General features: G+C 40.9%; 3 protein-coding genes across 5 annotated transcripts in view; 2 read left to right on the top strand and 1 right to left on the bottom strand.

The window, feature by feature from the left end:
• The window catches only part of LOC138965371 (sortilin-like), a 109,443-nt gene that overhangs the window by 44,550 nt on the left and 37,540 nt on the right, over positions 1 to 27,353 (top strand). Inside the window, exons 20-23 of one of the 2 annotated variants that reach the window (XM_070337513.1) lie at positions 2,993 to 3,117; positions 3,533 to 3,671; positions 5,081 to 5,176; positions 6,090 to 6,151. The exons of the other annotated variant lie outside the window; for it this stretch is intronic. Coding sequence (XP_070193614.1) covers positions 2,993 to 3,117; positions 3,533 to 3,671; positions 5,081 to 5,176; positions 6,090 to 6,104 — 375 coding nt within the window. The 3' untranslated portion in view covers positions 6,105 to 6,151. Of the gene's footprint in view, positions 1 to 2,992; positions 3,118 to 3,532; positions 3,672 to 5,080; positions 5,177 to 6,089; positions 6,152 to 27,353 lie in introns of those variants that run through there. 2 annotated transcript variants of the gene reach the window in all.
• On the top strand, positions 12,405 to 25,848 carry LOC138965375 (ATP synthase subunit gamma, mitochondrial-like). Its single transcript, XM_070337517.1, has 7 exons — positions 12,405 to 12,522; positions 14,623 to 14,657; positions 16,601 to 16,732; positions 20,624 to 20,825; positions 21,546 to 21,689; positions 24,080 to 24,300; positions 25,474 to 25,848. Exons 1-7 carry the CDS (start codon positions 12,476 to 12,478, stop codon positions 25,572 to 25,574), a joined length of 882 nt encoding a protein of 293 aa, XP_070193618.1. The 5' UTR covers positions 12,405 to 12,475; the 3' UTR covers positions 25,575 to 25,848.
• Positions 26,008 to 27,353, bottom strand: part of LOC138965369 (nucleolar protein 8-like) — a 31,597-nt gene continuing 30,251 nt past the window's right edge. For both annotated transcript variants that reach the window (XM_070337510.1, XM_070337511.1), the window contains exons 18-19: positions 26,479 to 26,567; positions 26,008 to 26,126 (exon numbers count right to left, since the gene is read on the bottom strand). In XM_070337510.1, the coding sequence (XP_070193611.1) occupies positions 26,025 to 26,126; positions 26,479 to 26,567 (191 nt within the window). In that variant the 3' untranslated portion in view covers positions 26,008 to 26,024. The remainder of the gene's footprint in view (positions 26,127 to 26,478; positions 26,568 to 27,353) is intronic.

Genomic DNA, 27,353 nt, shown 5'->3' with positions numbered 1-27,353 from the left:
CACTCTCTTAAATTGAATTTATGGTGGTCTTTGGGTTTGGCGATCAAATTATAAAGAATGCTTTGTTATATTTTGTCAGTGTTGAAATATTATGATTTGAATTTCTGAGAGATCTGGGCTTCTGTCGGTCAAGGAGCTGTCATATATTCGTTGCAGCTTCTAAATTTAAAAAAGCATGATTAGAAACAGTAGTTTTTCTGTAAACAAACATGATTTGACCTTTTCCTCAAGCTGAGTGTTGTTATCTTCTGTGAGCTGTATCTTCTGTTGATAGTGGAGTTTTGTGGTCATAACTGGGTGTTGTCTGCTTCTCTATACAACAGGGGGTCACCAACATCTCTCAGTGTAATGCCACCACTACAGCAAACACCTCCACAAACACACCCACACCACACACTCAAAATCCCACCACCACAGTAAACACCTCCACAAACACACCCACACCACACACTCAAAATCCCACCAACACCAAACCCAAGACTACCCAACCCCCGAGACCAGCTCCTACTTCCAGCCATGAAGCACACACACCCACACCCACCTCAGTCCCCAAGCAAGTGCCTACCTCCCACAGTACACACCCACACCCACCTCAGTCCCCAAGCAAGTGCCTACCTCCCACAGTACACACCCACACCCACTTCAGTCCCCAAGCAAGTGCCTACCTCCCACAGTACACACCCACACCCACTTCAGTCCCCAAGCAAGTGCCTACCTCCCACAGTACACACCCACACCCACTTCAGTCCCCAAGCAAGTGCCTACCTCCCACAGTACACACCCACACCCACCTCAGTCCCCAAGCAAGTGCCTACCTCCCACAGTACACACCCACACCCACTTCAGTCCCCAAGCAAGTGCCTACCTCCCACAGTACACACCCACACCCACTTCAGTCCCCAAGCAAGTGCCTACCTCCCACAGTACACACCCACACCCACTTCAGTCCCCAAGCAAGTGCCTACCTCCCACAGTACACACCCACACCCACCTCAGTCCCCAAGCAAGTGCCTACCTCCCACAGTACACACCCACACCCACCTCAGTCCCCAAGCAAGTGCCTACCTCCCACAGTACACACCCACACCCACTCCAGTCCCCAAGCAAGTGCCTACCTCCCACAGTACACACCCACACCCACCAAAACCCACCACCGAATCCACTGAGAGCTCCCAAACCACTCCAAATGCCAAGAGTGTAAATGTAAGTGCGTCCAAGGATGCTTGCCGGGTAAAACTATTTTTCCAAGTGCCTCTGACGTGCACAATTATGACTATCATGCGGCTGCCTCTGCCTGGGCAAATGATCTACATGTACTCCCTTTTGCTAACGCTTTTTGAAAATGATTTACAGTAGTTGCTTGATTGCTTGCAAGTCTTGCAAGCCAGCACACTGCCACAGCTCTGCCATGTGCATTCACAAATATGTATAGAAAGCAAAGGAGGGGGAAAAAACAAACAACTAATATTATGTTACATAGCGCTTTTTCTGTCAAGTCGCATTTTTCCAAGTGGATTTGAATAAAGGCTTTGTAACTGAAGGGGACGCAGGCTGACTACCTTTTGAAAAAATATATAGCTTGTATCATGTACAAAGCAGTATGTATTGTGCTTATCCTACCCTGCATGGAGCAGACATTTTTACACCCCCTCCCCCCCCCCCCCCCTTAAAAAAAAAAAATCTTGACTGACAGCATGCCCATGTCCGATCTCTACAGCAGAGCTGCCAACTGCTACGGTTTCAGCATAGCATGCTACGCCAAGCTTACAATTGCTATGCTCAAACAAATAATTACAAACATGCAACAGTTTGCTCTTTCTTGTGAATCCTAGTACTCATTTCTGCATGAAAAGTACCATTGGTATTTTATTGTGAGATCACTTGGATCCGGATGTCTAACTCTTATGCAGGACAAAAACATATGTGTGTGTGTGGATGTGCTTGCTTCAGTTCATGGGCTTGTATTTTGTGAATGATATTTGTCTCACCCCAGTAATCAGTGAACCTTAGTAATGAGCAGTCTGTCTGTCTGTCCATATGGATGCAGGGCAGCTGGCCGTGAAAAAAAATAACAACGTTGAAGATGTTTTTGAAGCTAGAGCTTAAACTTTGCACATTTCTAGGGTTTGATGAACTCCCGATATGACCCCAGTCTGGATTGACCCTCATCAAATGTCAAGGTCGCAGCGGGCCGCCCGTCATGTTTGTTCATAAAAGCTTAACGTTGAGGTTTTCTCAGATGTTTTTGAAGCATTGAATCAGCTTCCATATTTCACGCACTTGTAGGTTTTGATGATCTTCAGACAAGACAAACATTTTGGCTTGTTTTCATCAAATTTCAAGGTCAAAGCATAAAAAATGTTTGCTGGAAAAGATGTATCACTACTGAAAATATCCACTGAGCTATCAAAAAAATAAATCTGTGACCTCATCAATATTGTGATGTCATTGTTTGATTGAGGTCACAGCTTAGTGTCTGGGGTATTTAGTCTTGGCTAGACTATTAGTGATGGCATTATTTTATGATGCAGTAGGTTCAACAATTGTTTGTATCTTAGTTATCTGGGGAATACTCTTAGGATTGGATAACTGTACATGTATTGATACAGGTCACAATGGGGTCAAGTTTGGGTCAAGAAAATCATCGTTCTCTTGCACATTATTTAATGAAGCTAGAGCAGCAAATATTTTGTTTATAACTCATATATATTAAATATGACGAAAGGTGAGTCATATAAGCATTTGCTTTTCTAATTTTGTTTGATTTTGAATGTGGATCAGAAGGATGAAGTTTTGGAATGGGTGCTTTGTGTGTGTGTGTGTGTGTGTGTGTGTGTGTGTGTGTGTGTGTGTGTGTGTGTGTGTGTGTGTGTGTGTGTGTGTGTGAGAGAGAGTGAGTGTGTGTGCAAACTCTTTATGTGCATGCATGCATACATGTGTATACTGACCACAACCTCGACTGAACCTCTCTTTTCATAAATTGGTTTTGCAGAGAGAAGAGGAGGAGAAGAAGGGTAGTAGCCACACTCTGATCCTGACGCTTGTGGCAATTGCGCTAATTGTTGCGGCCGCTGGACTCGCCTACTTTGCCTATAAGATGGTCCTTCTCCGGCGACAGTGAGTCATAATGATTATGCCCAGGAGCCTGCGAGGATGTATATTTGTATAAGATGCTTACCTTTATGCGTGACCTTGACACATTAATGTCTTCATGCGTTAAACAACTTGAAAAGAAACTGTCCATTATTTTTGTTTGGGACAAGGGGTCATACCAACACAACAGAACATGCACACGCACGCACAAACGCGTGCACACACACACACGCGCTTGCACATACACTGTTACAAACACACAAACATACACTGTTACAAATTCACAAACATACACTGTTACAGACACACAAACATACACTGTTACACACACACATAAACAAAAACAGAAAAGAACCAGAATACCTGGTTTTAAAGACTATGTCCCTGGAAAACCTCACACAAACTTTCTGTTATCCACTCTTGGCTGTGTGTGTTTCAGCAAAGTGGTGTACCGTTACTCCATGCTTAACCAGAACCAGGACCAGGACAAAGATTTTGACGAAGAGATTGAGCGAACGCTGACTGGCGCCACCTCCTCCCACCCACACCCCATGTTTGGCGACTTATCGGATGAAGAGGTACGTTCATGGTGGAATAGGTCAAGGTCAGGGCTGTGAAGGTGAAGACAGGCTATTACACACTTTGTGGAATGCCACTGTATGAAAATGAAGTCTTGACAAAAAGAAAGACCCCAAACCTGCAAAGATTCCAAAGTAAGAATAAAAATACATAACATTACTGTTGAATGCCTTCTGTGCTAGCCTTGTATAAAAATAAAGACTTGGGGGGAGAAAAAAAAAAAGAATCACAGATGACTGCGAAGATTCAGAATCGAAGAACAAAAATGTAAATTTACGGAATATTTAATGATTGACGAAAAGAAACAATCGCTAGAACTTTGTGGTCTTTGAACTGGATGGACACACAGATATGTGACAATGAGAAAACCAACAGAAAATGAGGACGTAGCACAGTAAGGTGCTGGTTCTGATATATGTGACAATGAGAAAACCAACAGAAAATGAGGACGTTGCACAGTAAGGTGCTGGTTCTTCGGTGTCAAGATGGCGACTCTTCTTGCATAGGGTTTGAATGAAGAAGTGAAGAGCTTTGGTTCTGTGAAATGGCTATGTATTGATTGAACATAGGGTTTGAATGAAGAAGTGAAGAGCTTTGGTTCTGTGAAATGGCTATGTATTGATTGAACATAGGGTTTGAATGAAGAAGTGAAGAGCTTTGGTTCTGTGAAATGGCTATGTATTGATTGAACATAGGGTTTGAATGAAGAAGTGAAGAGCTTTGGTTCTGTGAAATGGCTATGTATTGATTGAACATAGGGTTTGAATGAAGAAGTGAAGAGCTTTGGTTCTGTGAAATGGCTATGTATTGATTGAACATAGGGTTTGAATGAAGAAGTGAAGAGCTTTGGTTCTGTGAAATGGCTATGTATTGATTGAACATAGGGTTTGAATGAAGAAGTGAAGAGCTTTGGTTCTGTGAAATGGCTATGTATTGATTGAACATAGGGTAATTGCCTTCTTTGAGCCATGTAACGCCAGAGTCCGACAAAAAGTCATATTTAGGCCGCTAAGTGAGATTCAAAAAGAGTGCATGTTTGTGAGCCTTCAATCCAAGGACTTCTAACTAAAATCAATCAATAAATAAAAGTAGTTTGTATTTTTGACCAAAATATGACTTTTTACACAGATCGAAACAGTCATTGTTCACCTTGACCGCTGGAGGAAAAGTGACTGTCTCGTTTTGTGTAAAATGTTATATTTTGGTAAAATATACAAATAATGTAAAATAATGGTTAGATGTTGTTAATGCTGAACGTACCCACACACACTCGCAGGGCCAATTGGTACAAGAGAAATCTGTCTTCCAAATGGGAATTTTAGGTGTAAATCGTTTTCCATCACCACACCATGTAGGCAGCCGTATTCCATCTTGGGGGGATTTATTTGATGTGATTTGTGGTTGACAGGAACTACCAACGGCGCCTCAACAGAACGGGCGCCAGAACGGACATGTTCAGAAAGGCACACCGCAAGTCAAGGGTTACCATGACGACTCAGATGATGTGAGTCTTGTTTGTGTTTGTGGTGTGTGTGTGTGTGTGTGTGTGTTTATTTATTTTATTTTATTTTGCTGTTTAGATTGTGCAAAAGGTAAAGAAGTGATTAGAATACAAGTCCGCAGGGGCAAAAAACATGCTTCGTTTGGTTTCTCATTTGAGATTGTGTGAATAGTTGATTATGTGCGTTTTGTGGGAGTTTCTGACAGGGTTATTCAGAATTTGGTGGTAGGGGTGCCTTGGGGAAGAGAGATTAAGTTGGTTTTCTTGCACATGGATTGGAACTTCAAGTGAAGCTCAGGCACTTCACAGCGTATAGTAATGAATATACTGTCAACACTCAAACATGAAAGGACAAGTGATATGTCATGAACATGGACATTGAAATTACCTGCTACTACTGATTTGAATAGCTAACTGAAATAATAAAAACTGTGTGAGAGAGAAAGAGAGAGGGTGGGGTGGAGAAAGGAACAAGAGGGAAAGGGTGAAGAGAGATATTTCATAAAGAGGAGACATTTTGAGTAGAAACGTAGAATAGTACATGGCCGGGTGCTAGAGTGCTGCATGAATGAGTAAGTGCATGTGGAGCTGTATGACTGGGTGAATTGTGGGTTGCGTACGTCCGAGGGGCACATGTAGCCTGTGTGTATGAAGTAGTGGGTATGTTGCGTAAGGGTGTGCTGATATTGAACTTCAGTTGTGTTTTGTAAATGTCTATGTATCAGTGTATCATGTCTTGCCACACACATGCCAAATTTCCTTGTATTGATGAGGACAATAAAACTTCTTGTATCTTGTATCTTGTAATACAAGAGAGAGCAATGGTACTAGGAACTGGGAGATTTCATAGAGTAGCGAAAACTTCAACAAATGATACCGCACGTACAATATAAGAACCTCTTTTCTTCTTTTTCAGGATATGCTCAACTAGTTGCTGCAATAAGACTGTGATTACCTCCCCCCCCCCCCCACACCCCCCCCCCCCTCCCGAAAAAAAAAAAAGGAAGAATACAAAAGGATGAAATGACAGCACCATTCCTGAATCCACTTCCACGCACTCTGTTGAAGTTTACGACAGAGGGGATACACCAGATCTGCTTGCATCGCCATTTCTTGATACCATTTTGTATACATCCGCATTGTCATCAAAGGTTGTTGGTGGTGTTTTAAATTGATGTATAATTTGTTCTCATTGATTTTATTTCGTGTTTCTGATAATGTATCTCGTTCCCCTCATCCCTTTCCAGTTTCTCTCATCCAGATCTCTTATGATTCTAAAACAACTACATGTACACACTTATGATTCTAAAACAACTACATGTACAGTGTACACACTTATCTGTTTCTATTTGCACACCCTGTAACACTTTTTTCCCATTGTGTAGGAGACGCAGTTGTTTTCATAATAACTCTATCCTGATTCTCTTGTTTTAAGTGGTGTGTACGTGTGTTTATTTTAAGTATGCAAATCATCGAGCAGCTTTTTGAATTGTGGTTGACAGTAATTGTACACAAATCTTCAGATACCAAGGTGTAGGAACTGAGTACATATAGTTAAAATAAAGTATGTGAAGACACAATTTTTGCCGCTTGAGATTTTTACACGTATTGTGATCGTTACCAGACTGAGTAGTAACTAGTAACTGGCCTGTCCAGATTCAGTGTTTTTTTGTTTTTTTTAAAGTTTTTTCTTTTTTCTTCAAAGACCTTGAACAACTAATGAAAATTATAAGTTGAGACCTCTCTCTCACGCTGCTTAGTATTACAATGTATCCATATTCTTGTGTGCATAGCACCATTTTTAAGATCATTAAAGAGAATTGCTCCAAGGCCTCTGAAGTAGTACTTGGTGGATCCTCTCTCCAAGGCCTCTGAAGTAGAACTTGGTGGATCCTCTCTCCAAGGCTTCTGAGTAGTACTTGCTGGATCCTCTCTCCAAGGCCTCTGAAGTAGTACTTGCTGGATCCTCTCTCCAAGGCCTCTGAAGTAGTACTTGCTGGATCCTCTCTCCAAGGCCTCTGAAGTAGTACTTGCTGGATCCTCTCTCCAAGGCCTCTGAAGTAGTACTTGCTGGATCCTCTCTCCAAGGCCTCTGAAGTAGTACTTGCTGGATCCTCTCTCCAAGGCCTCTGAAGTAGTACTTGCTGGATCCTCTCTCCAAGGCCTCTGAAGTAGAACTTGGTGGATCCTCTCTCCAAGGCCTCTGAAGTAGTACTTGCTGGATCCTCTCTCCAAGGCCTCTGAAGTAGAACTTGGTGGATCCTCTCTCCAAGGCTTCTGAAGTAGTACTTGCTGGATCCTCTCTCCAAGGCCTCTGAAGTAGTACTTGCTGGATCCTCTCTCCAAGGCCTCTGAAGTAGTACTTGCTGGATCCTCTCTCCAAGGCCTCTGAAGTAGTACTTGCTGGATCCTCTCTCCAAGGCCTCTGAAGTAGTACTTGCTGGATCCTCTCTCCAAGGCCTCTGAAGTAGTACTTGCTGGATCCTCTCTCCAAGGCCTCTGAAGTAGTACTTGCTGGATCCTCTCTCCAAGGCCTCTGAAGTAGTACTTGCTGGATCCTCTCTCCAAGGCCTCTGAAGTAGTACTTGGTGGATCCTCTGTCTGCTGGAGGTTGTGCTGTCAACCAGAAGCTGATGATCAGATTATCGCGAATTCCATTTTGTCAATGCAGACAGCTGAAGCTTTTAAATCAACATTTGAAAATGTCTGAGTGGCTTTATTTGCTTACTAATTTATATCATTTGTTTTTGCAGTAGTCAGTTCTTGAGAAAATGTCAAGCTGAAGCTGTTACAAATGTCTACAAGGAAGTAGTATAGTTTGGTTTTGTTCCCATTTTATTTTATTTACTTATTGTTTTTGATACAGACCGTATTACAAGGCAACATTCCAGATCAGTGCAAAAGGTTTATGAAGTTCTTCAAAGTATTGCCATAATTAATGTAAAGACTAGATTTTGATCAATGATGGAATTCATTGAAGCTGCTGTAGCTTCACAAAGTGAAGGAGTGCTATTTTTGTACTGTGTTTTTTTCATGAAGTACATGAATTAGAACAGACTCGGCCAGCAACAGCATCAAAGTTGTGAATGCTGAAGTAATTGTAATGTGGGAATAGAAAAGAATGCAGTAAACGGTTCTACATTCACAAGCTGTATGGTGAACAAGCTGTATGGTGAACAAGCTGTATGGTGAATAAAATGAGATCCAGATGTGAATTAAGTCGCATCAGTTTGACATGCATGCCTTCCGGTGTGAACAGTAATGTCACCATGGCAGATCATTACAGGCAACAAGAGCATCCTTCCCTCAAAACACATACCAAAAATCAAGAGCCTGACGGCGTTACATGCAGATTGGAATTTTGTTCTGAATCAATTGTTCATGTTTACACTGGTGCTTGTAACAAAAGGAATTCACTCCAAAACGTCCCACTTTGAAAGTAGCCAGGATGTTGAGTCTTGGTATGTGTTCAAATTGGAGGATGCTCCTTATCTGACAAATCTGTGGTGGCTGACATGATGGTTTGCATGAGAAGGAAGGGTCCTGTCATGTGTAGCGTTCTTTGATTTGAGGGTTGACTTTTTACTTCTGCTTTCTTATCAATGCTAAAATGTGTGTGTGAGTGAATCATGTGTGCGTATGTGATGTGTGTGTGTGTGTGTGTGTGTGTGCTCCAAACTGCTTGTGATCATGATTTGGAAGTTTTGATACTTGCTGTAGTATCCATTCATATCATGACCGTCATTGATATTCTCATTTTCTTTCTTGTGTGTTTTTAATTAACAAAAGAAGAAAATCTTGACAGACTGCACAAACACTGCTACATGCAATGTTCCCACTTCCTTCCCCTTCAAACCACCTGACATCCATCCAGGCCTTGACAGACTGCACAAACACTGCTACATGCAATGTTCCCACTTCCTTCCCCTTCAAACCACCTGACATCCACCCAGGCCTTGACAGACTGCACAAACACTTACACTGCTACATGCAATGTTCCCACTTCCTTCCCCTTCAAACCACCTGACATCCACCCAGGCCTTGACACAGGATACAGCATCTTTCCACTTGGACACATATAGCTAATACCAGCATCTTGTTCAGTCCCAAACATCACAGCCTGTTATTTGATCTTTTTGTGTGTAAAACCAGGGGTGGTACTTTGAGTGTGCTTTTTTTTGCTGTTTTTTGTTGTTGCTGTTTTTTCTTTCTTTAATTATATAGAGTGATATGAGCTTAGCACTGAAGTTTGCAATTCACCAGAATTTGTGTGCATCATCATATATTCTTTTTTTAATATTTAATTTATTATTATTTGTGTGTGTGGTCAAGTTCAGTATGCCATGTCTGCTAAATATGTAAATATCAAACAAACAGACAGAAACACACACAAACACACACACACACTCACACACACCCCCCAGAACCTCTGACAAAGCTAAATGCTGAACAGGATATTTTTTTGTAAATCACAGATTTTCTGATTCACTGTGTTTACAACTACATTGGTTGTGTCAATTTTCCCGCGTGCAAGTCTGTACAAGTATTTTCATCTGTTAATAATGATAAAAAAACACCATGGTGGTAACTGTTTTTACTGTGTAATATAGGAACTGTGCTAATACTGTATGCACTACTTTTCCCCTTGTTGTTTGATGATGAAAAACAAAATTCATTTCATTTTCACAATGTTTTGTTTTCTGTTAATCATAAAAGGAGAAATAGATCTCTGTATCTTGCTCCTTCAAACTAACAAAAGAATATCAGACAGAAGAGATGCAAACAATATGGTTTTCTGTGAATTGCGAGCATGGATCTCTCCAGAACAGTATAAATGATTTTTATTTTGTGTAATATTGCAAGACTTTAGTGATCTCTTGGTAGATACATATAATAGGCAACGTCTTTTCTCAAGTTGTTTTTTTGATGATTTATGCGGTTAACTTATAACTAAATTTACAGTTATTCCTGTCGCCCATTTTCAGCTATTACTGTCCCCCACTTTTGCTTTTTGATATGTTTGTAAGCTTCAGGAAAAATGGTGTTATGTTTTGCTGTATATACTGGTTTCACGCAAATACATGTATATTTAATGATGATGAGCACCATTCCATGTTCTGAGTATTTTCATCTCGGTGTGACTGTGGATAATTACAAATGATATATAAATATATTCTTAGATTGGATTGTGTAAGTTCTGTATTTTCTGTTCGCTGCATTTTTTTAATAGTTTTTTTTTTATATATATCTCCTGATTTAACACATGTTAATTTACGTGTATGTATGGACACTGCTGCTAAAAAAAAAAAAAAATGCAAAGAGTACCATTTGCCAAATCTATTATGGCATGATTATGTAACACTAACAATTGATGAATTCCGGAAATAACTCAGTCAGGATTTTATATGTTGTGGAAGAGTTGCTTGAACTTGGAAATACATTGTACTGAGGCAAATGAACCCACGTGACATCGTAGGCCAATTAATAGCAAGCGGCGTGTCTGCATACATGATCGGCAATCTGTGCACTGAGGGGCGCGATCACTTCGACAGTGAATACATCTCTTATGTACGTAATTTTGAACAAAAAGAGCGTAACGTTATATTGCACGGACAGGCACAGTTTTAACCGTGAATCTCCGGTACTTTTACCACTTAAAATCTTAAAATATGGGGAACCACATCCACAACTGGTCATCCCTTCGGTTGGTACTTCACTTGACAGATTTTCTTGCCGTTTGATTATAGTGTAATCAGTTTATTTGACCAGTCAGAGTTATTTAACTAGTCTGATTTGACAGAGTGATGTGTTAAGCAAGAGCCCGGGTTCGTACATGTTTGAAGATAGAAATGTAATGGCCAAGGGAATCACTGGCATTTTCTTTTGTGGAAAAAAATCTTTGATCCAGTTGAGGCTCATAGTAGGCTTTGAATTCTGTCAATAAAAGAGGAAAGGTATATGCATCAAAAAGTTTTGATTGCGTGTGAAGGTTTTGTTTTTTTGGTAAATTTGTTTGTTTGTTTTGGGAAAAGGTGCCCATTTGATGATTTGTAAATATGGCATTTTCCAGTTTGACCATTTGCTGAATTCAAAGAGAATAACAGTAATTACTCTTTGCTTTTGGTAAGGTGATCGATTATCATGTAGTGAGTGGTTTTGCCATTAAAAGGTGAGAAACTTGTTAAGCGACTGCTTGTTTTTTCATGGAGAGAGAGAAAGAGAGAGTCTGAGACAGAATTCTGTTAGAGTGCTTCTGTTCAGCATGACAGAGTTTTGGGGTGTGTGTGTGTTTGTGTTTAGAGAGAGAGAGAGAGCAAGAGTTGTTACTGTTAGTGTTATATATGTGATTGCTTGCACATCAAAATAAGTAAAATAACTTTCTCGTGGTAACTTCAGTTTCACAAACAAGCAAGCAAACAGATATATATGCAGATATATATTCCTTGAACCAGATTTTAAAAACAGGAACAGATTATTATTTTGTACATGCACAAAAATGTTATTTTCAAAAATGTGTTAAGACTCCAATCGTTCCTCACACGTGCACTTTTTGAGTGTAATGGAAGACTCACATACATCTCAGATTCATAGAGCTACTTGAATGAGCTGTTCCACTGCACCAACTGATGAGACATTGTCATTGAGATCTTTTTAAAGGCTGCCATATTCGTAGCGTTCATTAATTAATTCATATTGTTTACATGATTGTGCCAATAATGTTATAAAACTGTACCTAAGGGGATATAATAACGATTGGCTGTAGCTTTCGAACACAGAAAAAATTATTATGTATTGCAAAGTGGTGTTGATAGTGTCGAATGTAAACAGTCTCAAACGCCATTTTTGGTTTACGAAACGTCACGAAGTGACGTCAACGGTCTAAAAATAGCATAAGACCTGGAGAACTGTTGCTAAACAATGCAATAAAGAATTAATTATTTCTCGTAATTGGTAAGGACTTCAAACCTAAAACTTTACAGGAAGCTTAATTTATACATCCCCGCAACGATGGGAAAAGCCCTGGAAGTAATTAAACTAATTAAATAGGACTATGTCAGCCTTTAAGGTAAACACAATCAGAGGGGATTAAAGTTTATTGCATTATATGATTGCAGATCGCTTACTTTAAAATCAAAGCATGTTGGCTGGTTTGTGTAATTAAATGAACAGCACTGAGCTTTGTACACACTGTCGCAGCTCAGTGACCAAAACATTACAAGGGAAGTAAGATATTAACCGCATAACATTTGCAACGAGTTATCTTTCCCTCCAGTACCCAGCCTCGATCTGACAACCGGCAACATGGAGGCCATCATGTCACGAAGTGTGGTGTTGTTCACGCCACAACTGTAAGTTTTGCACGTTGTTTTGCACAAAATGAATGCAAGAGAATCATTGCCTAAACGTTCAATTTAAATGTGTGTTAGCGCTATATCTGTCGTGTGGCTACTTTTACTCTTTTACGCTTTTGAAAATACAAAGGTCGTAGAGGACGACTGTCACTATAGACTCGGAAGACCGTCTGCTTCAGCAAAAAAAATCTATCCTCTGACCCTGACAGCAGAATCCCGTTTTAACTCTTTGCGTAACAAGTTATCTACGATAGCTGATTAACACTGTGGAAAGATAACTTAGATCTGAGATTGCATTAGCTTGCAGTTTGCCCATCTAATTGTCGTTGCTTCCACAACACTTTCCTCCCTTGGGGGTTGAAGTATACAACACAACAGGTCCTGACGGGGTTGGGACAGGAAGGTGTACAATTTAGTTTAACCCTTACAATATTAAGATTTTAGAATAGACTGAAATCCTCTCATGGTACCAAATAAAAGTGCAACTGCAAGGCTGGCCGTCCAGAAAATACATATATATGAGTTATGACAACATGTGCACATAAAATGAGAAAAAGTTGTGTTCCTAAAATTCTATGTTGTGAACAAGGCTTATGAAAAGTAAAAAGGGTTCACTGAGACTAAAATGTAAGCAACATGTTTCCATAGATCTCTTGGGGTCTTCTTTACCGGTCTCTGGTAATGACTAATGTGCACACAAATTTGTAGAATTTCATTCATGATGTATAGGGCTGGTTCGATGGCAGAAACCAACCATGCAACCTTACATATAATGTATGAACCATTGAAAAGAATTTGTTTACCACATATCAGCGTTTCATTTACTTGTGCGCCCTGCGCCATTGGCGCATTAAATCTGAAAATGTCCCATCACAATTCCCTTCAGTGCGTCAAAGGGCGCATTGAGATAACGTACCACTGCGCCACCAAATGTACACGTTACATCGGATACGCACATACAGAGATAACACAATATAGCGGCTAATTCTCAGATGGCACCAGATTGCACCATTTTGCATCTTTGGTCAAAGCGCTACTTGCCTTCGACTATGTCCCATCGGAATTTGGTAGAGTGGGACAAATGTCCCATTGCCTTTTTCTCCCAGGCTAAATCCTACATATGCTCAAAAATTAGCCAGGGCATTGAGTTTCAGTTGTACGACTATTGCTTTCATGTCTATAGATCATTATATGTGTTGCCCTTCACCTCTGTCATTTATTATAAACGCGTACTGTTTGTTACATCAGCTGGTAGTTAAAGGTACTGAACTTGTCAAATCTAGGTGCACGGAGCCCCTGGGGCCTTTGGTCATACCTCAGGCAGCTATCCGTTAGAAGAACTACCAAGTTTCATTGACTTGCACCCAAAGAGTCAAGAACTGCAATTTCTTTTACGAATTAATTTCGTACTCGGACCCGGCTGGTCTTGACCTATTTTTGGGTCTAAATTTAGATCAGGTAGATCACCACATCATGCACAAAAAGACACGTCACTAAGCAAACTATGTCAGACATCATCATGGGTTTGTGTAAAACAAAATGGAGGCCGGAATCACTCAGTTGAATCGAACTCCGACCAAACACCACGTAATAACTAGGTTAATTTATGCACTCGCGTGAACAAGAAACTGTCGAGCTTCACAGATGTCGTCGTTGGGTAGTTTTGGGTTTGTTTTACTACCATAGGAGGATTTTTGAACTGTAAATGCACTCAGCTGCAACAAAAACGCAAAACGAAGGCTGTGAGCTGCACTGTGCCTTTAAATCAGGATAGTTTTAGTCCTGATCAAGTGTTAGCAAATCATATTTGCTGAGACAGGTACCTCAGCATTTTTCTGTTACTTTTCTTTACAATTGAAAAAGTTGTCTTGTTATTATTTGTATACACATGTATGATGTATGATGTATGATGTATGATGTTTGTCCAGTGAAAAATAACGAGGACCAAGGCAATACAGGTTTATGTCCAAGTTTTATCCATGATTAAACCTTCCAATAAGTATAGCCTTTTTAATTTTTTTGTCTTTTGATTCTTGTAATGCATCTGAAGTAGAAAGATTCCACTGTTAATTGTATGTTTGTTGTTATGGTGTGCAGGACCCAGGTCAGAGGGATGGCGACCTTGAAAGACAGTGGGTTTGGTTTTTGCATTTCTGTTTGACTATGCAGGCTTTTCATTTTATTCTGGATATATATGTGTGTGTTATGTGCATCAATATTTGCTGTTGTTTCAAAGAGAGAGGAAGGCACACATGATCATAATGATCAAATGTTTTTTTCAGTAGGGCTCTGCTTCCTATTTTAAGAATAAAGTAACACAAAAATGTACACCAGATACTGTTAAACAAAGATGGAATAAGATTGATCCAAAATTCATTGACCTTCATAAAATGTCTAGGTCACAGTGGGGTCAAGTTTGGATCTAAAAATAAAATAGTGTTTTCTTTGACCTCCAGGCATGATCAAGGTCTTGTTGATCCAGGTCAATGTTTAAGGTCACAGTGGGGCCGAGTCTTGGTCAATAAGTTCAAAATAGTTTTTTGACTCACATGCGAAGCAAAAGTGAGTCTATGTACTCACCCGAGTCGTCCGTCCGGACGTCCGGACGTCCGGAAAACTTTAACGTTGGATATTTCTTGGACACTATTCAGTCTATCAGTACCAAATTTGGCAAGATGGTGTATGATGACAAGGCCCCAAAAAACATACATAGCATCTTGACCTTGCTTCAAGGTCAAGGTCGCAGGGGCCATAAATGTTGTCTAAAAAACAGCTATTTTTCACATTTTCTCTGAAGTTTTTGAGATTGAATACCTCACCTATATATGATATATAGGGCAAAGTAAGCCCCATCTTTTGACACCAGTTTGGTTTACCTTGCTTCAAGGTCAAGGTCACAGGAGCTCTTCAAAGTTGGATTGTATACATATTTTGAAGTGACCTTGACCCTGAACTATGGAAGATAACTGTTTCAAACTTAAAAATTATGTGGGGCACATGTTATGCTTTCATCATGAGACACATTTGGTCACATATGATCAAGGTCAAGGTCACTTTGACCCTTATGAAATGTGACCAAAATAAGGTAGTGAACCACTAAAAGTGACCATATCTCATGGTAGAAAAAGCCAATAAGCACCATTGTACTTCCTATGTCTTGAATTAACAGCTTTGTGTTGCATGATCTTGGATGACCTTGAGTCAAGGTCACATGTATTTTGGTAGGAAAAATGTGTAAAGCAGTTCTTAGTGTATGATGTCATTGCTAGGTTTAGTTATTTGAAGGTCAAGGTCAAGCATGTGAGTCTTATGGGCTTTGCCCTTCTTGTTATAAGAGCGCTCATCATGCAGCTACAGCAGCAGATTTTTTCCTGATTTGTATATATATATGAGACTGTGCCAAAAGGTCAGGTGTCATGTCTACTGTCCCGAATGACACACGATTGCTGACATTTCACCATTGCCAACAGAATAAACAAATAAGAAATAGGTAGAAAATGAATGTGAAAACTGACTTTAATTGTTGATCAGTATTTTCTATACCACTAACAAATAATCTACTTGCACATAGCTGTTTGGCAAATGTATGTTGCATGGGACACACTGACATGAAAGTGGAAGATGTTTTTCCCTCTAGAGAAACTACATATCAAGTTACACTTTTTGTGCTCTTCCATTCCAGTTGGCAATCAATTGTTAACGCATGTTATTAGAAAAAATAGAACGAAAACAGATTAGATAGAATGAAAAATGTACTGGTGATGTCATTTGGGACATACTGACATGAAAACGTCACCTTTTGGCACAGTCTCATATACACACATGACAAGGGAGAGTTGTATGAGCATTTGCTCTTCTTGAGGAGCGCAAAATTGGATCTTTTTGTCAAAGTCTCCATTTTACGGTCCAGTTATTCACTTTGTATGTGAATATCTTTTTGCATGCATCATGCGTGCTGTGTTTAATTTTATATGTGCAGCTTTGATATCTTTAAAGTAGCATACAAAATGTGCCTGATCATATATGTGTACAACAACTTTCACTGAGTGGACGTTGCTTGTCTTGTTCCCATCAGTTCGTCTTCGTCTCAAGTCAGTGACAAACATCCAGAAAATCACCAAGTCCATGAAGATGGTGTCAGCAGCCAAGTACGCCAGGGCAGAGCGTGAACTCAGGCCAGCACGCTCATACGGGGCAGGCGCAAAAGGTTGGTTATATATATATACAGGGGTGTTGCTAGACATTTTCATGTTGGGACATTTGGCCGAAACTGTCAGAAAGCTTTAGGACATCTTGGAAAAAATTCGGCTATTATTTTGGCTCATCCAAAGTCACCGCAACATTGAAGCACAAGACTCAAGAGGGGAACACCAATACATACAATCATTGTCTTAGGAACACAGATTACAGGGGCGGAGCAGTTAAGCCAGAGGGGGAAAAAAGTGATAGAAAAAAAATATATGTAAAAAAAAAAGATTTTATTTTTGGGTAGCGTGACTCACGCTTCCAATATTTTGTTTTCTGTTTGCTGAGAACATGTGCTTTGCCTAAAAATACTGACCAATCAAATTCATGTCACTATGCTTTTAGCCACGCCCAAACAAGTGCAGCAACAGTTTGACACTGAAGCGCTGTCCACGCTTTTTTTTAAACGCACGAAATGCACGGGATTTGAGAGGAGTTTTGCGCTTGGCATTTTCCAAATAAGGATATCCTTCTATGAGTACTACGCTGGAATACTACAATGAATTTTCAAACGGCTACACTGGCTTCGTCTTTCCTGATGGAAAGGGGGTGTATTGTTGATATTTGTAGATAATAGACTCTGCATTTTAATGGTCAAATGGCGATTTCAATATAAAAATGTAGACAAGGACCTTTAAAATTAATTGTCCGAAATCGATTTAGAAACAATTTCATCTTATTCCTTGTCGGTCCCTGATTCCAAAAACATATAGATTGATATGTTTGGATTAAAAACAAACTCAGTACGCTAAAAAGAAAAGAGATACAGAAACGCGTGTTATCCTGTCCAGTGCGACCATTACCGCACTATTCTGGCTTGTCGATTTCACTGCTTTTCCCACGAGCAGTGGACTGACGAAACTACGAGTATGCGGTCTTGGTGAAAAAATGCAGTGCGTTCAGTTTCATTCTGTGACAGCTTGACTAAATGTTGTTATTTCGCCTTACGCCACTTGTTTTCTCCTCTCTGTGTCTCTGTCTGTGTATCTCTTTCTGTCTGTCTGTCTGTCTGCATCTTTGAGTCTTGGAGACTTGAGTCTTGAGTTGTCTTATGTGTCTGTCTGTCAGTCTCTCTGTCTCTCATTCTCTCTCTTTCTCTCTCTTTCACACCCCTACCATCCCCCATCCCTCCCCACCTCTTTCCCCACCCTATCCCCCCCCCCCCCCCCCCCCCCCCCCCCCCCCGATCACCACCCCACCCCTTCGACCTCATGTCCTTCCCACCTAGTCATCATGCAACATACATCGTTATCATCGAGGACAAAAGAAGAAATAAGTAAGCTTATAACCCCTTGCTTAGAGTCGCAAGGAAATCCATGGCCATACATGTTTTGCCATACACAAATAGCTCGTTTCCCTTCAAAAAGCCTATATATATGAACAGAGAGTAGAAAAAGATTCGCTGTAGAGTTTTCAACCCTAAATGGCCTTAAGACAAGTATTCCCACTCACCTTCAAATGATCGTCCCATTGATCTTTCCTTGGAGAGTACAATCTCTGCATGTTTTCAACAGCTTCATAATATAATCCATAGAAGCATAGTTCAAATGTTCACTTTACTGTCACAATTTTAGAAGTAAAATTTAAAAAGTCGTGTAAAAGCATATGTACATGTACATTCTGATCAATCTCCGATTTTATGGTGTCCACCAGTTCTGGTGCATGTGCTACCCTGGCCAAGTTTCCTCTCAAGACATCAAAGAGACCGCCCCATAGGTTAAACTCCCCATAGGTTAAACTCGGTCACTGACCCGGGTGCAGGAAGTGTTTCCTCTCTCATATTATGAAAGGGGAACCACCTCTCATAGCTAAAACTGGGTCAATGACCCCTGGGAAGAAGGTCTATAAAGAAGGCCACCCAGCTATCACAATGGACCTGCCAGATCGTTGTAGCCTTGTGACTTTTTAGAGCACAGTCATAGCTTAGCAGCTGATTGGAATAGTGAAAACACAGCCGCGGTGGCATGTTCCATGCACCTCCCGCTGTTTGTTCAGAGTTCGCTCATCACGCAATGTGCACTTGTGTTTGTGTATTTTTGGAGACAATTATTGACATCAGTTCGTTGTAGCCTTGTGACTTTTAGAGACAAAACGGCTCTGGGGCGATATTTGTTATAAGAGGGGTTCGTTATGCAAATGAGTTCAAAAGGTTCGTTGTAGCCGGAAAGTAACAAGTAAGAAATAGAAGGCTGTCTGCCGGGAAATCAATGGCAGTTCGTTAAAAGCGGGATTTCGTTATACCCAGGTTCGTTATAGCTGGACTCCACTGTATACTACAGTAGAACTTCCCACTAACGACCTTGAAAACGTCCAGAAAAATCAGACGTAAAAAGGAGGGGTCTTTATTGGTCATTTGAGGGAAGAATTTTGGCACAGGGGAGGTAACTTCTGTTTGAATGATTTCTGTCACATACCCCTCCCATCCGTTGCAAATAGACTCTTGGTCTTTGATTATTGACTGAATCTGTTGCTTTCTTTCCCACTCCCAGACTCTTTGTCATTCGTTTGCGGTTTCACCGTTGTTGCTTCTATGTATGACTTATTCTATCTTCCAGCATCAGGACTGGGTGGCCGAGTGGTAACGCACTTGCGCTCGGAAGCGAGAGGTTGCGAGTTCGACCCTGGGTCAGGGCGTTAGCAATTTTCTCCCCCCTTTCCTAACCTAGGTGGTGGGTTCAAGTGCAAGTCTTTCGGATGAGACGAAAAACCGAGGTCCCTTCGTGTACACTACATTGGGGTGTGCACGTTAAAGATCCCACGATTGACAAAGGGGTCTTTCCTGGCAAAATTGTATAGGCATAGATAAAAAATGTCCACCAAAATACCCGTGTGACTTGGAATAATAGGCCGTGAAAAGTAGGATATGCGCCGAAATGGCTGCGATCTGCTGGTCGATGTGACTGCGTGATGTATTGTGTAAAAAATTCCATCTCACACGGCATAAATAAATCCCTGCGCCTTGAGTCCGAGTCTGGAGATACGTGCGCGATATAAGACTTCATATAACAAAAGTTTCTGTTTTGTTGGAGTCGCTATGTTAATACCACCTCAACAATTTAAAACAAGAGGCGAAGCCATCAAGGCTCACGTAAGAAATCGACAAACAGTAACACAAACTCAATCACTCCGTCACACATACACACACACACACACACACACACACACACACACACACACACACACACACACACACACACACACACACACACACACACACACACACACACACACAGTAAGCATAGGTGAAACTATGCAAGAAAGCGAGACCCTGGATCTGCCAAGAAGTCTCGGCCCGCTCACAATAACAATGACCGAGACTTTCAGTAATTCCTTTGCGTGACGTCTAACCCTCTTACGTCATAATGTGACGTCTTCAAATAGTTTCTATCACACACGTCGAACACTTTTGACCGAGACTGACGTAATCCATAGACTCGGAAATGTTAAAGTTTCTACCACAGACATACACACATACATACATACATACATACATACATACGCACGCACAGACAGACAAAGTTTATCATCGCATAGGCTACACTTACGTGGAGCCAATGAAGTTGAACAAAGACAGAACGCGTTGACAAGAGAACACCTCACAAAGTCAAGAGCAGTGTTGTTAAATGTTTAAATGTTTATTCAGGATAATTCAATTACAGAATACGTACACAAACAAACATGCTGAACAAGCCAAAAAGAATGCTGGTGGGTCTCAGTCTGTAAGCAATGCCTTTTGTACCTGGGCTTTAAAAGACCCTTTTACTTCTAACACTTGCCCAGCCCTTTTACTTTAGTTGGGTGCCAAAGGGTCAAGATAATTGATATTAACAAGTTCCACGGTGTTTGTCACCAGCTTTCTTCGAGAGCACAGAACTGGAGCAGGACAAGACGCAGCCCAACCAGATGATGGTGGTCATGTCGTCAGACCGTGGTCTCTGCGGCGGTGTCCACTCCGGTATCTGCCGTGAGCTGCGTAACAAAATGAACGAAAACAAGGGCAGCGTGGAAACGAAGCTTGTCGTCGTGGGTGACAAGGCCAGGGGCATTTTGCAGAGGTTTGTGTTTGTTTTTGGACGCTTGTGTGAAGTGATTATGCGAACTGAGTTGTAAATTTTATTTGTCATAGAGCATGCAATAATATCCACACAGGCATGTACATTTTCCACAAATTGGCAGATCTCCATTATGTACTAAGCTTCAGGGATCATTCTTGAGATCCCTAGACTGCACAGTTTTGGATCACTTTTGTGATAATAGGGTGTTTGGGATATGCGCATGTTTAGGCTTTTTTACAATTTCATTAATTTATTCCTGATTTAGTCTCAACGTTTTAAAAACCAGTGAAAAGTAACAGAGAGCCTGGCTCCTGCTGCGACAAGCCCCTCAGTCATGACATATTAACACACTTGTTCTGTTAAATTTGCAGGGGAGAAACTTTCAATGGAAATACAAAGCAGTAGCTCTTCTTGTCTGTCTTTATTGGCTTCCTCTAAACATCCTCACCTTCAGAGCTGCCAGGTTGTGGAACAGCTTCTCCAGGGGTTCTTGTCCAGTACCGGTAGCTCTTACCAGTCATCCATTTTATTTCCAATATTGTCAGATTTCAACTAATGATCATTTTATTTCCAATATTTTTAGATTTTAACTGATAAAAAAAAAGCAGAAATGTTCATTTGCGTCATCTCAGGCAAGAATTTGAAATTAAGCATAGTTCTGTTAAGTGAACGCAAAACTATTATTGCCAGAAAATCATAGAAATCTTTTTATTTCTGCAGAACTTTCAGGGAAAACTTTTTGCTGAGCTTCAACGAGTACGGCCGTAAGCCTCCAGTCTTCGCTGATGCTGCCTTGGTTGCCAACGCCATTCTTGACGTGGACTACAAGTTTGACGTGGCCAGCCTCTATTACAACACTTTCAGGTAATGACATGACTTAGGCGGCCTTTCATCTCTTCATCTCTTAGTTGCTGCTCTCGCCTCTTCTGTTTATTGATAATGCGTCTTGTTTACGAATAGAAGGAAGGTCAAAAGCCTAAACACCAACACACCTGGGTAGGGCCACTCTAGCTAGCTCTCTCTCTCTCTCTTGTTGCTTTGGTATTTTTCTGTCTCTCTTTCTTTCTCTCTCTCAGACTCTTGTTTCCTTTCTCAAAGGTAAAGTTTGTGTTTGCGCGTGTGCATGTGAATATGTTTGGTTGTGTTTGTTTGTGGGAGAGAGAGAAAGTAGGAGAAAAGAGTGAGTGTGTTTGTTTGAATGTAGGAGAGAGAGAGAGTAGGAGAAAAGTGAGTGTGTTTGTTTGTGGGAGAGAGAGAAAGTAGGAGAAAAGAGTGAGTGTGTTTGTTTGAATGTAGGAGAGAGTGAAAGAAAAAGATAAATTGCTAATGTGTCCCTTGCTTGGGGTGGGGAATGCAATGCCTTGGCTGGTTGCAGACTGTGCCAAATGCATCGTCGTTCTAATCAAACAACATTGGGCCTACTTTCTGTCACTACAAACTAATTTTGGAATTCTTTTAGATGGGGACCAAGAATGTCTTGACCCCGTTTAGGGTCAACATTTGTTGATGACTGATCCTGGGTTTCCAGTGTTAATCTTTTAGTTTGAGGCCGAGAGATTGACAAAATGTTTTAATGTGGCTTCACCCGACATGTTTCTTTGTTGCTGCTGCTTGCTTATAACACTGTTGCCATGTCCACAGAATGGTGGTGTCCTACATAGAGAATACTACATGGCTTGCTGTGTCGTACCAGATTTACACGAGTTTTTTTTTTAAACATTGAACTGCGAGCGAAAGCGAGCTGTTCACTATTTGAAAAAGCAACGAGTGTAAATCTGGTACGATACAGCAAGCCATGTAGTATTCTGTTTATCTTACATACTGTACTTACGTGTATTTTACTGAAAATGTCCTGCAGTCGAGGCAGCTAAATTGAAGACGCTTGTTTTGGAACCTCGATCTCTTCTAAAGCATCGTGCAATCTATTACGTCAAGGTAAAAAAACGTCACTCTGAAAGTGTGGCGTGACGTGTAAAGTTAAACAAATTCATCGAGGGTAATTAGCGAGCGCAGTTTTTTTTCTTTCTATAATGACGTTTGTCTTGGTGACTTTGGCATCAAAAGCAGTGGAAAAACAGGTCCCTACCAGACTTGCTTGACATGACCAGACCTGGGAACCCCTGTTTTGCACTTTTGAGTATTCTCAAACAAACTTAGTGTATTTTCAGAAAATGAGCGTACTCCACACAGCGTTTGCACATCCATGATTAAAACATGCCTCATGCGCGTCCGTCACACCGTTAATCAAGTTTACCTATACATTTAAAACGAATGCTTTTTTCAATTTTTACTGACAAAAACTGTACCGTATTTGACGGACTACAAGCCGCGACTTTTTTTTCACAAAAAATCGCATTGCGGCTTATAAAAAGATGCAGCTAAAACGTTATCTAAACTTGAATAGCATTCACCTTTTGGAAGTCGCCGCGGATTTTCATTTCGCTCGATTAGCGATTACCGGTACTTTATTAGCTCTCTACTCTTCTTCTTCGGCGTTCCAGTCGCTCTCTACTCAAGACTCAGCGCTTTTCTCTTTCTTTCGCGAATCTTCGTTTGTCAACAAGTCGTCGTGACAAGCGTACAGAGAAACACCGGATGTATCAGGATCTCGCGCGCGCGAGATTTCGTTTTTTCGTGTCTCGCGATAGTTGGAGGAGCGAGAGCCACCATGTTGCGTTTTCGTCTGCTCGAAATGCGCGAAAAAGTCGTAAATCATCCCAAAAAAGCTTATTCCGGGCGGGACTACATGTGTGTGTTGGTTACAAATTGTGTGTGTGATATTTTTCTTCAAACTTTTTCACTTTTCTTCTTTGTTTCACTTGTTTATTCTCGGAGCCGATTTCGCCAAATACCGTACTTTTTTCGTTGTTTGCCTGGTTGTTTTGATTGATTGACACGATCCGATTATATTTTTTTCGACGGCGGCTAATATAGTGACGTAATCATGTGTCAAAATACTGGATCGGCTTCGGGATGGGCTTGTGAAGAAAAGTAGTCTAGGAAGTTTTCTCGTCGTATTTTTTCCCCACTGACCGTACTGATCGTATTCTCGACAATCATGCGTACAAAAATACGGCGAAATCGTATGGGTTCCCAGGTCTGCATGACCTCATTTACATGATATACACACGTGTGATTTGAACTATTATTATCTTTAAAGTGTCTCTCTCACGTATGTAGGATAAAGGGTGATAGAGCTCTCTCTTCGTATTGTTTGTTGTTGCTTGCTTACAACGGTGTTGCCATGTCCACAGGACGGTGGTGTCCTACAGGGTGACAGAGCTGCCTCTCTTCAGCCAAGAGCACCTGGCCAAGGCAGAGAAGATCACGACGTACGACAGCATTGACGAGGATGTGCTGCGCTGCTACAATGAGTACGCCCTGGCCTCGCTCATCTACTTCGCCATGAAGGAGGGGGCCTGCAGCGAGCAGAGCTCTCGCATGACTGCCATGGACGCCGCTAGCAAGAACGCCGGTAAGTGTGTGGTGGCGTCTAGAATTTGTGTATGAAGAGGGTTCATGTGTTTTATCTGTCATTTTTTGGAGGCTGCAAGGTTGTGTGTTATGCACGCTTATGTATTTGTGAAGGGGGTCCTGCGTATATTGATCTCACTTTATGAGAGCAACAAGTCTGTTTGTTTGTGTGTGTGTGTGTGTGTGTGTGTTAGGCTGTCTTTGAAAAGGGCCTGATTCCAGTTTTTGAGTCACTTGAGAAAAAGTGACTCTATACATGTAATCGGTCAGTGTTAGTCTGTCCGGCCGGCCGTCCGGCCGGCCGTCCGTAGACACCACCTTAACGTTGGACTTTTCTCGGAAACTATCAAAGCGATCGGGCTCATATTTTGTTTAGTCGTGACCTCCAATGACCTCTACACTTTAACGATGGTTTCGTTGACCTTTGACCTTTTTCAAGGTCACAGGTCAGCGTCAAAGGAAAAATTAGACATTTTATATCTTTTCTCGGAAACTATCAAAGCGATCGGGCTCATATTTTGTTTAGTCGTGACCTCCAATGACCTCTACACTTTAACGATGGTTTCGTTGACCTTTGACCTTTTTCAAGGTCACAGGTCAGCGTCAAAGGAAAAATTAGACATTTTATATCTTTGACAAAGTTCATCGGATGTGATTGAAACTTTGTAGGATTATTCTTTACATCAAAGTATTTACATCTGTAGCCTTTTACGAACGTTATCAGAAAAACAAGGGAGATAACTAGCCTTTTCTGTTCGGCAACACACAACTTAACGTTGGGCTTTTCTCGGAAACTATAAAAGTGACCGGGCTCAAATTTTATGTGAACGTGACTCATTGTGTTGTGAATAGCAATTTCTTCCTGTCCATCTGATGCCTCATATAATATTCAGAACTGCGAAAGTGACTCGATCGAGCGTTTGCTCTTCTTGTTAAGTTCTTTTTGAGCTATGATTTTGGAAGTGATTGGCCAAAAATGCTCAGGAGGGAGAGATAAAGAGAGCGCGCTAACAGGTTTGTTGAAAATTTACCAAGTGTTATATTGAGTATCCGTTATGTGACCGATCGTAGCATGTGTTACCAGGAAAGCAGTTATTCAATCTATGCACACATTTAAAACTTAACCTAAAAGTCAACGAATAAGACCAATGAACAAATCCTTGTTGTGGTGCAGGCGAGATGATTGAGAAACTGCAGATGACGTACAACAGAACTCGACAGGCCGTCATCACCAGGGAGCTGATCGAGATCATCTCTGGTGCTGCCGCTCTATAAGCACAGGGTGCTACGCAAGGGGATTCTCTTTTCTTAGCTAGCGTCTCTCTCTGCCCCTCAGCCCTTCCACCATCAAAGGGAACACAGAACATGGACTTTTGTTTATCAGTTCAAGGAGTATTTGTACCAGTGACGATTCGTCTTTTGTGTAGGTTTGAAATACTTCAGCATATACTGAGGGCTCTTCTAAAGCCCTTTTTTTTGTTAAGGGTGTTGAAGTTTGTGACGTGTGATCATCATTTCGTGAAAATGAATAAATTGTATGAAGAAGTAATTTGTGTTCGTGTTGATGTGGGTAAAAAGGATGTATTGCAAGGCAGTTAACTTGCATATGTATATTTTTGTTGACTTAACTACACACTTTACCTACACGAACTCACACTTTCACCTACACACACAGTGACACTTTTACCTACACACTTACGAACGCTGATTACTTGAACTTGCACTTTATTTTCTACTTTTCTTCCAGGAGTGTTTTCTCTTCCACTGCTCTTGTCGCTGCGTCTGTCTCTCCTTGCGCAGGGCTCTCTTGTGTCTGTCTCTCACAATCTGCAAGGGGAAACAATCAATATAGCTTATTATCTGAATAGTGGGCAAATGTAAAAAAGTATGGCCTTAAAAAGGAGGAAGTGTTAAACAAGGGTGTAAAAAGGGGTTCCACTCTACTAGCAGAATGTGGTAACCAGGTTGATTTGTGAGGACTTCAATTTTCACCCACTGTTGCCCTGCTGCTTCAAGTGCCTGAGGCAATGACGGGGCAGGAGTTTCAATTACAGACGTAAATTTACTGATGCTATTAAGAAAAAGTCTGAGAAAATCGGGTTTTAATGTAGAGGGAGTCTTGAAATGGAGGGTCTTTAAATTAAGTTTTATTGTACATGTTTTGCCAAAGAGTATTTACCTGCATGATGTTGTGCCTCTGGTCCGGCCATTCTGCCACTAGCTCTTCAAACTCTTCCTCTGCAGGACGCTTGAAGAACCTCACAGCCGCTGAAATGTTAAAATATCATAACATTGCAGAGAGGGATCCTCCTTTTCTTTCTTCCTCTTTATCCTATCTTGCATGCTGCAGCTTTTTAGGTCAAGTTGTTAGATATCTGACTGAAAAAGTTCACTGGTAAATAAACATTGAAAAGCCTGTAACATGTTCTATCATGCTTTCATTTGTTGTTGCCAAGTTCAGAAGACAAATTCCAGAAATAACTCGGGTTTGTAAAAAAGTGAATACACTTGCTTTTAGTGAGACAAATAATCCACACGTGGTTATCTCGTGACGTCATGTGCCTGGAACACGTGGACAGAAGCATTATTGTGTGGATTAGGCAAAAAAAAAAAAAAGGTCTGTTTACGGTCACATAGGCACACAAAAATAGGGTCGGTAGGTCGGGATTTTTAAAAAAAAATTTCTCTCCAAAAAACCATATTTTTAAAGTTATTTTGCCAATCCCCAAATGCCAAAAAAAAGTGTACGGTCGCGCGAAAAAATAGGGTCGGTCGGGATACCGTAAACAGACTTTTTTGGGGGGGGGGCCTTATTTGTCAAACTAAAAGCAAGGGCATTGTTATTCACTCTTTCACAACCCATTTAAACCTGACAGAATTATTTCAGAACATCGCCTATAGGCCATTCCCTATTTCTTGGTTGGACACAAACATTTTACAGCATGATGTACATCTATTGTGTCGTCACAAGAATTTTAAATAACAAAAACAAACGTAGCAGAACTAGCTGTACCTGCTAATGAATCTATGGTCTACAGTGCTAACATACATTGT

The sequence above is a fragment of the Littorina saxatilis genome, linkage group LG4, assembly GCF_037325665.1.
Source record: "Littorina saxatilis isolate snail1 linkage group LG4, US_GU_Lsax_2.0, whole genome shotgun sequence".
NCBI lineage: Eukaryota > Metazoa > Mollusca > Gastropoda > Littorinimorpha > Littorinidae > Littorina > Littorina saxatilis.
This window is presented reverse-complemented; position numbering and strand designations above follow the sequence as displayed.